Here is a 12989-nt window from a genome sequence, read left to right as displayed (position 1 = left end):
GGGGTGGCTTCCAGAGAGTGCTGATGAGGACTTTTAAATGGGGTTTTTCTTCTTCCAGAGGAGATGAAAGAGTTATAAATAGTGAATTCTTTCTTTAGTTGACAGTCACAAAGGCTCTTATTAGTAAGAAAGTTCTGTGAAAGAATTCCAGAATAGATAACTTGGTACAAGATTCATGTAGATATAGTCAAATGGAAGCAATAGAAAATTCTATAGTAGTTAATTTTAGGATCATTAAGGTAGTGTACTAAATAAGATCGTGAGTATTCATTTCACTGAGCGAAGTTAAGGTTTATAGGAATTAATTATCTGCCTATATCTACAAACATAAATGCATCGTAGTTGGATGCTTTGATTTTTTTTTGGAACCACATTTATTAGGGTGTACTCCAGCTGTTTAAATAATTGTGTGTTTCTTTGATTTAAAAAAAAATTGCCTGACAAGTTTTCAGTGTAGATACACATATACCACTCCCCTCCCCTCGACCCACACCCTGTGTAGCCATCCAGCCCTCCTAGATCGCTGGGAGACCGTGCCTGGTAGTTATTCGGCTTCTGGTCCCTCTGAGTTGATAGTATGATTTTTTTTTATTTTTTAAAACGTTATTCTAATTTTCTGGAAATTTTCTATTTTCCTTTTCTATATGTTCTTCACATTCTGAATTCGCTTGTTTGGTAACATTTAAAGATTTAACAGAATTTTCCTGGGCCCTATTGCTTTTTTAAGAATTACTGCAACATGTGTTCCATACTAAACATTGAATTTCAAGAGGTGATTAAATAGCTTATACCATGCACATATTATGTTGTGTTTTCTCAAACCATGAGCCAGATAATCAAGAACAAAAATTTCGGAATGTGTTTCTTGTTTCCTCTGATTTTGATTTTCTTCTGATGCTTCTTGTTGTCTTCTCTTGCTGCGGATCCCACAGGGTCACCTCCACATCGCTCAGGTGCCTCAAGGGGAGCAGGTGCAGATTACACAGGACAGCGAGGTGAGTCATAGCCGCCCACACTGCCCAAGGCACACTCCGTGCCCGTGGGCTCCCTGCACTCTGATCTTTGTCAAATGAGGTGGACAGCTGGGAGTCTCCAGACAACACAGATATCCAGCATTGACCACCTGACTCTTGCTTCCTTGGGCACAAACTGCAGGCCCTGCCCACCTTCCTGCCCTTGCTGCACCGCCAGCTTATCTGGGCAACCCCATCTGGTTTTCTTTGTAAATATTTGCTGTATGGAGGTTTTTGCTCCTGGCTGGAGCTGCCCTCTGAACACCCCTTTCCTCCTTGACCATTCTGCTTCCCATCTTCCTATCTGAGATGCAGACCTAGCTCCTAGCACAGCTTTGGTCCTGCTCTCTCACCAGGGAGCTCCCCAGTGTGCTGGAGTGGGAAGAACAGGAGGTGGGACCCTGCCCTAGCAACCGTGACCTCACAAGTTCTCCTCACCTCCTGAGCCTTGGCTCTGTCTCTGCACTGTGAGACTAATGCCCATCTTGTGGGATGGCTGGGAAGCTGGTGAGAAAGCACGTGTATATCATGTAAGCTTTCAGTGCAACTTTCATGGCCCTTTGCACAACTGCTGCTTCTTGGATGGCCTTAAGTTCATGAAATCCAGGCTTCTTATCACCGGTGTCAGTACTTTGACATTCCACTTTTCATTAATTCTAATCTACGATAAAGAGAGAATGCAGGGGGTCTTACCCAGCTGTACAAGTGCTACTCCATGTGCATATCAGCTGCTGTAGGCAGTTGGTACGTGAAGGTCAGGTTGACTCAGACAGTCATTGGAAGATGAGGCCAGCAGGCATGGTTCTGATGGTCTGTGAGCCTCTCAGGTGGGACCTTCTCTTTTCAGTCGTTCTGTGCAGGGCTGGGTGGTGGTGGCCACTTGTTGCAGGGACGCTGTTGACCGTTTCCTACAGCATAGGAGACTGTCAGCAGACTGAGTGCACTTGGCTTCCTCTGCCTTTGTCCAGTGGATGCTGAGCAGTGCATACACGTTCTGCTGGCCAAACGTGGTGTGGAACGGCACCCCCCCTCGCAGTGCGGGCTGGGAGCTGAAGAATATATTTCTATATAGGCCATGAAGGTAGTACCACCTTTGTGCCTGCCCTGCCCTGTGTTGTGTCGTCACACGGGTGTCAGGTTTCCCCACATTCCAACATCGAAAGCAGGTATAGACCCACCAGCGACTGAGAAAGTCCTGACTCATCAAAGAGCCTTTCAAGAGACTCTCTCGAGGGAAGTGTTTGCCTGGTTTAGTGGTGCCTGGTGGCTTTTTAAAGTTGCTTTGTGGACATTTCTCCTTGTATTTTAGTGGCAACCTAGGAAGTAGATAGGATGTTAGTGCCTTTTGACTTTTCAGTTCCCAGAACCCAGGGGGCTGGGGTGGAGGTGGTGGTAATTTGCACACTGACTTGTGTTCGAGGTGCTTGCTGAGCTCCCATCCTGTGCAGGTTGCTGTGCTGGCTGTTGCCACTGTGGCGAGCATGTGAGTTAGAGGCTCCTGACAGTGTATGGGAGATAACTGTGCCAGGAAGGCCAGAGGTGATGTACTCAGTGGTGCAGAGAACACAAGACTCATGGAACAGGGGCCCTGGGATGCTTTATGAGGGAAGTGCTTTCATTTGGACCCTGCAGGCTTATCGGTGGGCCCAGTGTGCAAAAGGAAGAGAAGAACAGAGGTTCTGAAGGGAAGATGAGGATACTTGGCTGAGTGAATTCCTATGAGAGGAAAAATAAAAATACCTGGTCAAATGGGGCACGGGGTTGATTCATTCATAGGAATAATTAGTTCACTGATTGGCACATGGCCAAACGAGTGAATGGGAGAAAGCTGATGGGTGGCCGAAGCAGTGGACAGGGGAAGGAGAGCAGCAGACAGTGAACTTTGAGATGGCCCTGGAAGGCCTGTGAAAGTTAAAGAGCTGAATGGTGATGGGAGAGGAATCAAACTAAAATGGGTTATATTGGAGGTGCAGAGAAGTAGTGCAGGAGACCTGCAGGCTAATTGGGGCATTCCGTTGAGGGGCAGGGAGGCTGCATTTTTAAAGGCACATAAATGGAGGCCAAACTAACAATTTAAGGTGTTATTTTCGAAGGCCCACACTCAGTCAGAACGCTTAATTCACAAGTAGCCATTTGAAAGGAAGGAAAAATCAACATACATTTGCTTTTATATTGTTTTTGCTAACAAGTCATTAGAATACTTCTTGAATTTCAGTTTTTTAATCAGTTTTGCCCTTTCCCCCCCAGTTTTCATAACTGAATCTCCCTTGCGTATATAATCTAGAATTTTTTGTTTCCACTAGGAATTGAATGCATTGAATTAGAATAAATTGCTGATAATACTGATAATTTGTAGTAAGTTACAATGTGCAATTGTCTTCTTATTATAATAAAATCTTACCTTGTTCATTTAAAAATTAAGTTGTTTTGTCAGATGAGGATATCTGCAGAGACATTTAGCAGAACCTGCCAGACTTAAAGCAATTATTTTTTTTAAACAAGTGAAAATGAATTTTCAACTGGCGAGATCCCACTGGGCCTGTGGTCTAGTTAATTGCATTGTGTCCTGTCAATTTCCAGGTTGTGATAATGCACTATAATTATGTTAGGTGTCCCCATTGGGGGAAGCTGGGTGATGGGATCTCTCTATACCACTTTCGATTCTTCTTGTGAATCTAAAATTGTTTCAAAATAAATAAAAGAAAGGAAAAAAAAATGACATTTTCATTTGGGGTCAGGGTGGGAGGGTACAATGTATTTTTGAGTTTGTTTTTATAAGAAAAATTAGTACCTGTAAACTCAGCTAAAGATTTTGTTTTGGGGTTTTTATTGCTACAAGGGGTTGGGTTTTTCTAGAATTGATGTTAATGGTTTTATTTGTTTTTCACACACGGCACAGAGAGGTTCCTACTTCTGTCTAATTATGTCTTGAAGTCCTTTTTGTCCTTGATCTTTCTTTTTTTCATTCATTTTTCAGGGCAATCTACAGATACACCACGTGGGACAGGATGGGCAGGTAAGTGCTCACCTGCCTTCACTTCATGCCTGCTTGCTGTGGTGGATCAGACATTACATTGCCACAGGGAGGGAGGGAGCGGGAAAAGGAGGGTGGTGCAGTGTCAGCCCTGGGGAAATACTGGCTTTACTGTGGTGGCCAGGGACACCCTGGGCTTGTGGACTGCGGGGCCCTGGGCTACATCTGTTTCTTTGTGGGGTTCCAGGTAGCTCTTTTGCCCTACAGGTGAACCCCCCCATTTGTTTATCACTGTTTTCTGTAAATTGACATAAATGTTGTCAAAGACCGTGTTTGTCCAGTAGCCGTATATTAGAATAAAGTAGGTTTTGTTCATGAATATTACTGTCAAACTCCATCCACTGCCTTTTTTTTTTAGTTTTGGACAAAAAGTAACTGAAGCAGTCATGGGGCACACTTGATATGAATTGTCTTTACAAAATGAAGTACGCCAACTGTGAGGGTTTCTAGAAAGTGATTTGCTTTCTAAGATTGAGTGAAATTGCTGGTAAATTCAAGGATTAAAATTTTCACATCTTTTTGAAAACATAACCAATGAAAGTGAATGTAACCTCTGAATAATTATGAAAGAGAGTCTGGATGATCTTCCTTTTTTATAAAACATAACGTATGAACCATAAACACAGAGCCCATTGCCTGTCAAGATAATAATAGTTGTTATTCTCAAAACCAATTACACACTCCCCTTCGAAACACCTGTGTGCATTCTTGTCCCTGGTGAGGGCGCAACGTCTGCCGTGAATGGGTGTGGAGACCGTGTATTGTATTGCTGGGCTGGGAAGTGAAAGAATAGTTTCGCCCCTTGGACTTTCTGTTTGAACCCCCAGAGCGCCTTGGGAGAATTGCGACAGACCTTAAAGCATTTGTTTAAATTGGAATTTCTTAGTTCGAAAGTTTCATCTTGAACACACACATGAGGTTTTAATCAGAGTCCTGAAGCAGTATTAATATATAAATATAGCATAGCTGCCTTGGAAGAGCCAAAAAGCCAAAGAAATGCAAAAAAAAAAAACAAACACCACTTTTTTTTTCTGAGCTGTCTTGGTGATGAAGTTGTTGGCCAGGCCCAGTAGAAGTCAGTTCGCAGCGGCTTCTCTCTCGGTCAGGCAAGAGATGTCCCGGCTGGGGCAGGAGAGGGTGGGTTCCCGTCAGTAGTTTGTCTCTTTGTTTTTGATTGTTTCTGTCTCTACTCCTGAGCAAAATTCCAGTAGGGATTTTGAAATATAATCAGATTTTTTACATTGTTACCATTGTGTCACTGTATATAATTATAGTCAACACCATCCCAAATAAATCATGAGTGCAGAGGACCCAGTCTTTGTGGACAGGTACCGCAGGCACAGGAGCTCTAGCCACACTTTTCAACTCAGGAGGACTCCTTGAGTTTACATGGGAAGAACCACCTTCTGAAAATTCCCCAAACGAGTGTTTGCTGTCCTCTCCCATGCTTCACACTCACCAAGTGCTGCTGCCTTGCTTAAGTTCGTGTTCATGCCTCATCGGCCTGTTCCCCACGAGCAGCCATGATTTACTGCTGATTTATGTATGTTCAAGCATGTCTTCTTCCAAGTTCCCACTAGTTCTTTCTCTTAGCAGCCTCAGTACAAAATAAATAAAATGACTGCACCGATCACTTTCTCTGTTACATAAATAATTTATTAGTCATCTGATTTTTTTTTTTTTTGTCTATAAAAATCTCATGCTGCCTCTCCACCTCCACCTGATTCTCATTGTCAGTCACATTTGCGAGACCTCCAGTTAAAGACAACTTTAAAAAAAAGGCAGGACTAACGCTGATGTGGCTAGAGAAATTTTAGTATCTGGCACCTTTTCTAAAGGACACTCTGCTTTCTGATTTAAATAAACAGTATGTGTTCATATGAAGCCGCCTTTTTCTGTTAAATCTGTTTAGCTAATCCTTTCTTATTTTCCATTTGTGGAAATTGTTTTTTTGTTACTTTATCATCTGTCTAGTTCTTGCTCCTATTAAGTTATTCTTCTCATAAAAGCTTTGTTTTCTAAATTTACCAAGTACTTGTGAAACAGAATGATGTTTTGCAAGACAGCACACCCCGCTTAGCTTGATGTCACGGGTAGGGCTGACTAAGAAACACAGCAGTGCTGGAGGCAGGAGTGCCTGTCATCCCACTTTCTCCCCTCTTCTCCCACCACCTCTGTCTCTGTCTCTTTATCTCCTTGCCCTTCCCTTTCTCCTGCCCACAAGAGGACAGTCCCTGGGGGTCTAGGGCTCTTTCTCCAAGCAGAATCTTCCCTAGTGTAATGCTCCAGACAGCCGCTCCCAGTTCCCAGTCCTGGTGTGTGTGTCCATGTTTGATTTACTGACACCAGGCTCACTCCACATTTATGGAGGGAAGCGTTCTTGAATGGCTACCTCAACTCTGGGAAACAAAAAAAATCCTCTTGAATTGTAGAAGCTCACAAAGAAATACATTCATTATTCATGTAATTTAAATATTGCGTAAAAGTTACATAATAACATGCAAAATTACGTATATCTTTTTGAGTTCATAGATCTACTGACTATATCTCATCAGCTTCACATTAAATTCTTACTCAGTAGGCATAAGTGCCATTTAAGGATTTTGCGGCAACACTCAAAATCCTTATATAGCAGCTAAACATCACACTGGGGCTGATGACCTAGAATACTTCTTCCTGATGCCCAGGGCCATCAAGCCCTCCCCACTCCTATTCCTGTGTTAGGGTTAGGGTAATAATTATGTTATTTCTCATTCTAAGATGTGTATCGCTGCTCTTGCTTGTGTTGGCTGTTTTCTAAGTCAGTGCACAGGTGCTGTGAAAGCACCTCTCCGTTTGTTACCTGGCAGGAGAGGGGAAGGCAGTGTGTGCTGTGCTGAGCACTGCAACTGCTGGTGGTAGGATTTTTAAAGTGAAGTTCACAGCGAACTTTGTTTCCACGAGTGAGAGCCGACAAGTAAGTCAGGCGGAGTTTATTATACTATATTTACACAATCCCGTAACATGATACTGACAGTGGACCATGCTTTTTGAGTCATATATTTTCTTCAAATTAAATAGCAAGAGATCCTTGTTCCATCCCATGCAGGGGTGTGGCACTTAGCAGGTCTGCTGTGCGTCTGATGAGAGTGCGTGAACGCCTGATACTTTACAGACCCAAGGGCTTAGGGCAGCAGTGTCCGTTGCTTCCCAATCATGAGAAGGAAGGATCTGGAAAGATGAACAATTTGCAGACCCGTGGAGAACCAGAGGTTTGATTGGAAGCCACATTCAAGGGACGGTGGGCAGATTCGAGGCAGCACTGAGCTGTGTGGTGTGTTCAGCCATTTCCTGTTCTCTTCCCTGTTTTCAGCCATGCATATCTTCTTGCCATGATCATTCCTCATTCTTCATCCAATCCGCTGTTTTGCGGGGAAGGCAGATGGCCAAATTGGTTGGGGTTGAAATCGAGATGCTGTCACTGATTCCGGTCACGGGCTCTGGGCAGGGGTCCCTCCTCAGAGAAAGATGCGTGGGTCTGAGGCTGTTCTTTCAGCTATTCACATGTGTTTATGGCTTTGTTCCAGATGATTCTTGTCACTGCAAGTCACACTATTAATTAAACAAATTCAAACTGTGCTAATTTCTCTTGTCTGCAATCTGATCATAGGAAGTGTAGGTGATTTCTTATACTACTACATGCTGCTGTCTTCTTTCTTTCAGTATTTTAAAATGAACCTTTTACCATGTGTCTTTACATTGTCCTTGCAAGGAAGGTTGGGGTGATAAGGAGCCCTGTCCTGGAGGGTCATTTATAGCTCTTCAGTGCCAGGAGGCCCTGCTGGGAGCCGCCTGGGATGTCAAGCCAGCCTCTGCCAGCAACAGAGAGGCCTTTCTCCATGGGGCCTTGCAGCTACGTCGGACCTAATGCTCCTGAATCTCCCACTTTCTCGTTGTCAGAGAAAGGATTGTAGGGCTCCTCCTACCCCCACTATGCTCTGTGATGCCAGGCACTCAAAGTAGGGGTGAGCAGTGAGAGGTGAAGCACCCATTCAGGGCTCTCGGCCTGCTGGCCACACCTGCATCGTGCACTCCCATGGTGCAGCCTCCCAAGGCCCTTGTTTGGGTCACAGAATTAGGCTGAGCTTTTGGGCGGGATGTCGTTTGGGAGAGTCATGCAGGTCTCACCTTGGTGCTGCTCCTCTGTCATTTTGTCGTCTTGGGGCAGAGAATTTACTTCTTTCTGCTTGGGTTCCTCGTCATTAAAATGAGACCTGCTTCAGGAAGTTGTGCCCCCACCAAGAGCAGGAGGCTGCCCAGTGCTCAGCCTGGCATCTGGCTGGCACTTGATGGACACTCACTGTCCACACAGCCACCTCTCTGGGAGAGTGAGTGCATCTGTCCAAACCCTCAGAAACTGACCACGCAGGCAGGGCATGAGAATGATGAGTGGGCTCTCAAGAAAGAAGTTTTTACTTTCCACACTTTAAAAAAGTAAGAAGTAAGATCTGTACTGTTGAGTGATGTCGCTGGACTGTGACCCTTTTAAAAAGTCTTGATGTCTGGCAGAACATCCTCTGTGTGTGTGTGTGTGTGTGTGTGTGTGTGTGTGTGAGAGAGAGAGAGAGAGAGAGAGAGAGAGAGAGAGAAATTTTTTTTGGAGACATTATCTAGAAAGCTATATATATACTTAAAGCATTAATTAGGAAATGTTCCCTTTCTTGTTAAAGTTATGGCCATGAATGAACCTTTCAAAGAGAGCAGTTGATCTGTGAAGCAATTTACATTAGAACTCAGATTTTTAAAATGAATTAAAATTATTTGTTAAAGAAATGCCAAACATAATGTAAACATGTTTTAGTAATCTTAAGGGAGCTGTTAACAAGTGGAATCTCACATGGCATGAGGCATTATGTTTGTGTTATTGAAAATCCCGGATTACAGTTCACAGTCAGTGTTTGGACCTGACCGGCGTGTAACAGCTCAGGACTCTGGGATGGAAAAAGGCTGAGGATACTTGTTCCAGTTCCTCAGAGAACATTTCCCAGTCACATTTCTTACCAAACATCCGTTAGGTAGAATGAGAATCTTGGTCAAGACGGCCTTTTCATGCGTTTCACTGAGATTGTTCCTCTCCCTGAACCAGGAAGTCGAGTTTGGCCAAGCATGAATAAAACAGCCCTCAAAGCATTCATGTTAGTTGGAAGGCCAACGCACGAAGTTCAGTTTGGGTTAACTTTGGTGACTGTGTTTTCTCGGCCTTATTTCTTTATATGTAGAAAATACTTGTAAAGTTATGTGGACATTTTAACCTTGTCAAGACATTTTAAAAAACTTCTAAATGAATGATACAGGATTAGAATCTGGTATAGTTTTGAGCATTGCTCAAGAATGATGTAATTAAAAATGTTTGGGGAGCAACACTTAAATTTCAATTAATTGTGCTTCGTGTTCCTATAACACAGTGTCTGTCTTTTTATTGGAACTACTTCTGTTGTTGCCCATGATGTCTAGACTCATGTCACATAATGGTTTGCCTTTCGCCGTCCAGGAGTCTCATTACCTCCAGTTTTGTGACTGCCTGATAGTTTTGCTCCTCGCAACCCTAGCTGTAAAGGGGAAAGTGAGGATTCGAGCAAAAAGATGCTATTCTTGAGGAGAGGAAACGTTCATTTTCTATAATGAGTGCCTTTTCCATGACTAAATGTTCTAGGAAGCAGAGGCCTGTGGCATGGGCTGACGATCGTGTATACTTCATGCCTGGAGGTCAGGAACCCAAGGTGCTGTGGTTACCCAAGTAACCCATAGACTGTGTTACTTCAGACTCTTCCTGGGAAAACGAGGAGTATCTCTTGAAACCCCTTTTAACTTTAAAGATTTGGATTTGAGCTTCAAAAGTGGGGCCTGCCACATGCAAGTCTCCACAGAGTACAACAGATCAACCCCCAGACCTGGAGTCAGGGCTCCTTCACTTGCTAGGTAAGCTCAGAAAGGTGCTTAGTTAGCCCGGTGTTCTTACATCCTGCGGTTTGCCAGAAGAGCTTTTTCAGGTAAGGAGGAGAAAATGGGCAGGATTCCCATCAGAAGAACAGGGAGGATAGGCGGAGCCTGGGGTTGCTCACAGTCCTGCTCTGCACTCGTCCTTTCCCACCTGTGGGACAGGTAAAGCCAGCTCTACAGCAAAGCTTGCGCGTTGTGGGGTCTGCTGAATTAAAGTGTAGTGTGTGTCTCCCTCTGTTCTGTGAGCCCTTGTTAGAGCTCAGAGATAAGCACCTGTTTGTGTGAGTCAGAGTTTGGCCCTAGCTTGGTACCCTCACTCTTCAGATCCCTGCTCTTTCTGAAATGCACTGGACAGCAAGACTTCAGGGAATGGGGGTTTCCAGTCTGATATTCTAAATAAGAACAATGGTAGTACATTCCAGCTCATCCCAAACTCCTACCTTTTCCCCAGATACCACTAACACACTCTCACAACTACATTATGTCCACGGAGGATTTCTGCTTTTTCAGAGCCTTTAAAACACCAATGACCTGATTTTGTAGAACTTCATGAACTTGTTGCTGGTGTGTTTTGTGCACTTTGCAGTAATACACTTAAATGTTGGGTATGAACATACTTTTTCTTTGCACAGCTAGGACTATGTACTGTAATTAAATAATTTTAAAGGTATTGTCTAAATTTTACCCCATTTAGCAGTGTCCGCAGGTGTTGGCAGAAGTGAACTCTCGGCCCCAAAATGATGGGGCAAGCTCTGAAGTAATCACAGCACATGCCAGCCTCTCAGAAATCGTGTGCAACTGAAACGGTTGACTGCGAGCTTGTTATAACAGTTTCTCAATTTGGTGAATTTGGGGTAAAAATTACCAAGTCCTTATTGGGACTATTTAGGTACTCACAGTTTAGATAGCAAGAGGTGCATGCTATGGTTCTGATTAATTTGACGCGATTGGACACCTGGCCAACTCAAAATAATTTTCCAGAAGTATCTAATCAGTCGGAGAAACAACTAAACAATCAGACTCAGTCTAGGAGATTGCGTTGCAATTACAGAATTAAACATGGAAGTAGAGCAATTATGCAGAGGTTAAATTTGAGTCGTGGAGGAAAGAAGCGGCCAAAAAGAAAGGACGTTTATTCTAAAAATGTTCTCAGTGTTGAATTGGCTCCCACCGAACAAATTGTGATATGCAAGTATAAGGTATTAAAGTTTACATCTGCATGACCCATGGGGGAGATGGTTTTTTTGAAACTGTGAGGTGTGCCCTGGTCTGCAGCGGGCTTCGTGGAGTCGACACAGGAAACGGGCCCAGCTTTGGCACCACAATAGAAGCAAGAGTGCTCTGAGGTCACACGCTCGGTGACATGAAGCTCCCAGCCACATGACTTCGTATCAAAACCAGACATCTCCTGTAACTCATTTAAGTGAGCTGAAATGAAAATGCTTTATTCTTTCCCTCTTCTCTAAAGATAATTGTTTTCCTCGGGGTGGGGGGGCAGGCGGGTGGTAGATTGCATAAGGCACAGGAAATATGTTGTTTTAATTAGAGCATAATGTAATACTCATCAATTAAATTAAGAACATTCTTTAGGAGAGAATGGGCATGTGGGTTTGGTTTCCAGCCCTTTGCCAGCTTAGCATTGCAGTCATATTAACAAGGATGTGAATCCTTCTCTTTCGTGTTAATTCAGATTATTTCAAGCAAGATCAACTGGGATAAATGCAGTTAAACGTAGACAGGGCACTTTGCATTTAGTATATGTACTGTCTTTGTGACATCTTCTCTTGACCATCGCTTTGAGCATTTGGCGTTTCCAGTGAAACTGAGTAAGTGGTTTGTCTCCATTTGGTCATGCAAGTGGGAGTGATGGTTGAACAAAAGTTACCATGTTCATAAAAATCACCGACATTAGTTGGCATTGCAATACAGAGGATTCTAGTTATAAACCTGCATGAATTAGAACCAGTCACAAACGAGTCATGATCCACACACATACACACTTATACACATATACGGATTTCTGGCTGTTTGTATAAAAGTACAAACAGCCAGAAATCCGTATATGTGTATAAGTGTGTATGTGTGTGTGTATTTGTTGTGTTATTTGTTAGTAAGTTGCAGAAACCAAAAACTTTTTCATAGAACTTGTAAGCACAAGGACCTTTACCTGTACTACCAGTTTGTCACTTTTGCTTGTTACCTCTTGATATATTAACAGACCACCCCAAAACTTAGGGTTGAAGATAATGACCATTTATTATCTTTCATGGCTGTGGGTTTATTGGTTGTTTTCCACGTGGTGCTTCCGGGATCATCCGGGGTCATCTGGAAGCTCAGTGGGCTGCCATATCTTGAGGCTTGCTCCCAGGGCCTGGAATGTGCTGGCCCATGGCTGGGAGCTCTGAGCAGGGCTGTCCACCTGAGCCCCGTAATTCTCTTCTGTGCAGGTTCCTTGAGTTGCCTGGGCCCTCACAGCATGGTGGCAGGGTTCCAGGAGGGGATGTAACCAGCATACAAGAGCAGAGGCTGTGGGTCCTGTAAGCCCACATAGTGACTGTGTTTTCCTTTAGGTGCAGAATGGGACAGCCATGCCAGACTCTTGAATTGGGAAAGATGAGGTGTATGTTGCCTGCAAGGAGGGATGTAGCATCTCTTGGCATTCATGCTGTACCTAACATGGCTTGATTCTGAGCTCTTTAATTAAGGCAGGGCCCATACCATACACAGGGCCTATGCCCTGCCCGAGTGCACAGGAGGCATGCAGGGAAGCGTGGGCTGCACAGGAGTCCTGGTCTCACTCAGGCATGGACCAGACCACAGGGCAAAGCACACAAGAGGCATGTAGGAAGCAGGGGCTGCGTGAGAGGTTGGTGATCTCAAGGTGAGGCACCACTGTAGTTAAGAGGATGGACATGTTTCCGCCTAGATGTTTATTGGGCAAATCACACACTACAATCCCAAGA

General features: G+C 44.0%; 1 protein-coding gene across 16 annotated transcripts in view; it reads left to right on the top strand.

Moving 5' to 3' along the window:
• The window catches only part of BANP (BTG3 associated nuclear protein), a 116236-nt gene that overhangs the window by 78951 nt on the left and 24296 nt on the right, over positions 1 to 12989 (top strand). For 11 of the 16 annotated variants that reach the window (XR_005658586.1, XM_039888702.1, XM_039888697.1 and 8 more), the window contains 2 exons: positions 924 to 995; positions 3991 to 4029. Coding sequence is in view for 15 of the 16 variants with exons in the window: in XM_039888702.1 (XP_039744636.1) it covers positions 924 to 995; positions 3991 to 4029 (111 nt within the window). In the remaining variant the exon portion in view is untranslated. The remainder of the gene's footprint in view (positions 1 to 923; positions 996 to 3990; positions 4030 to 12989) is intronic. The other 5 variants (XM_039888699.1, XM_039888695.1, XM_039888698.1 and 2 more) reach the window with 1 other exon arrangement.

This window comes from Pteropus medius, unplaced genomic scaffold, assembly GCF_902729225.1.
Source record: "Pteropus medius unplaced genomic scaffold, Ma_sr-lr_union100, whole genome shotgun sequence".
Lineage (NCBI taxonomy): Eukaryota > Metazoa > Chordata > Mammalia > Chiroptera > Pteropodidae > Pteropus > Pteropus medius.
Note: the sequence above shows the minus strand (reverse complement) of the source record. Positions and strands in the feature narration are given on the sequence as shown.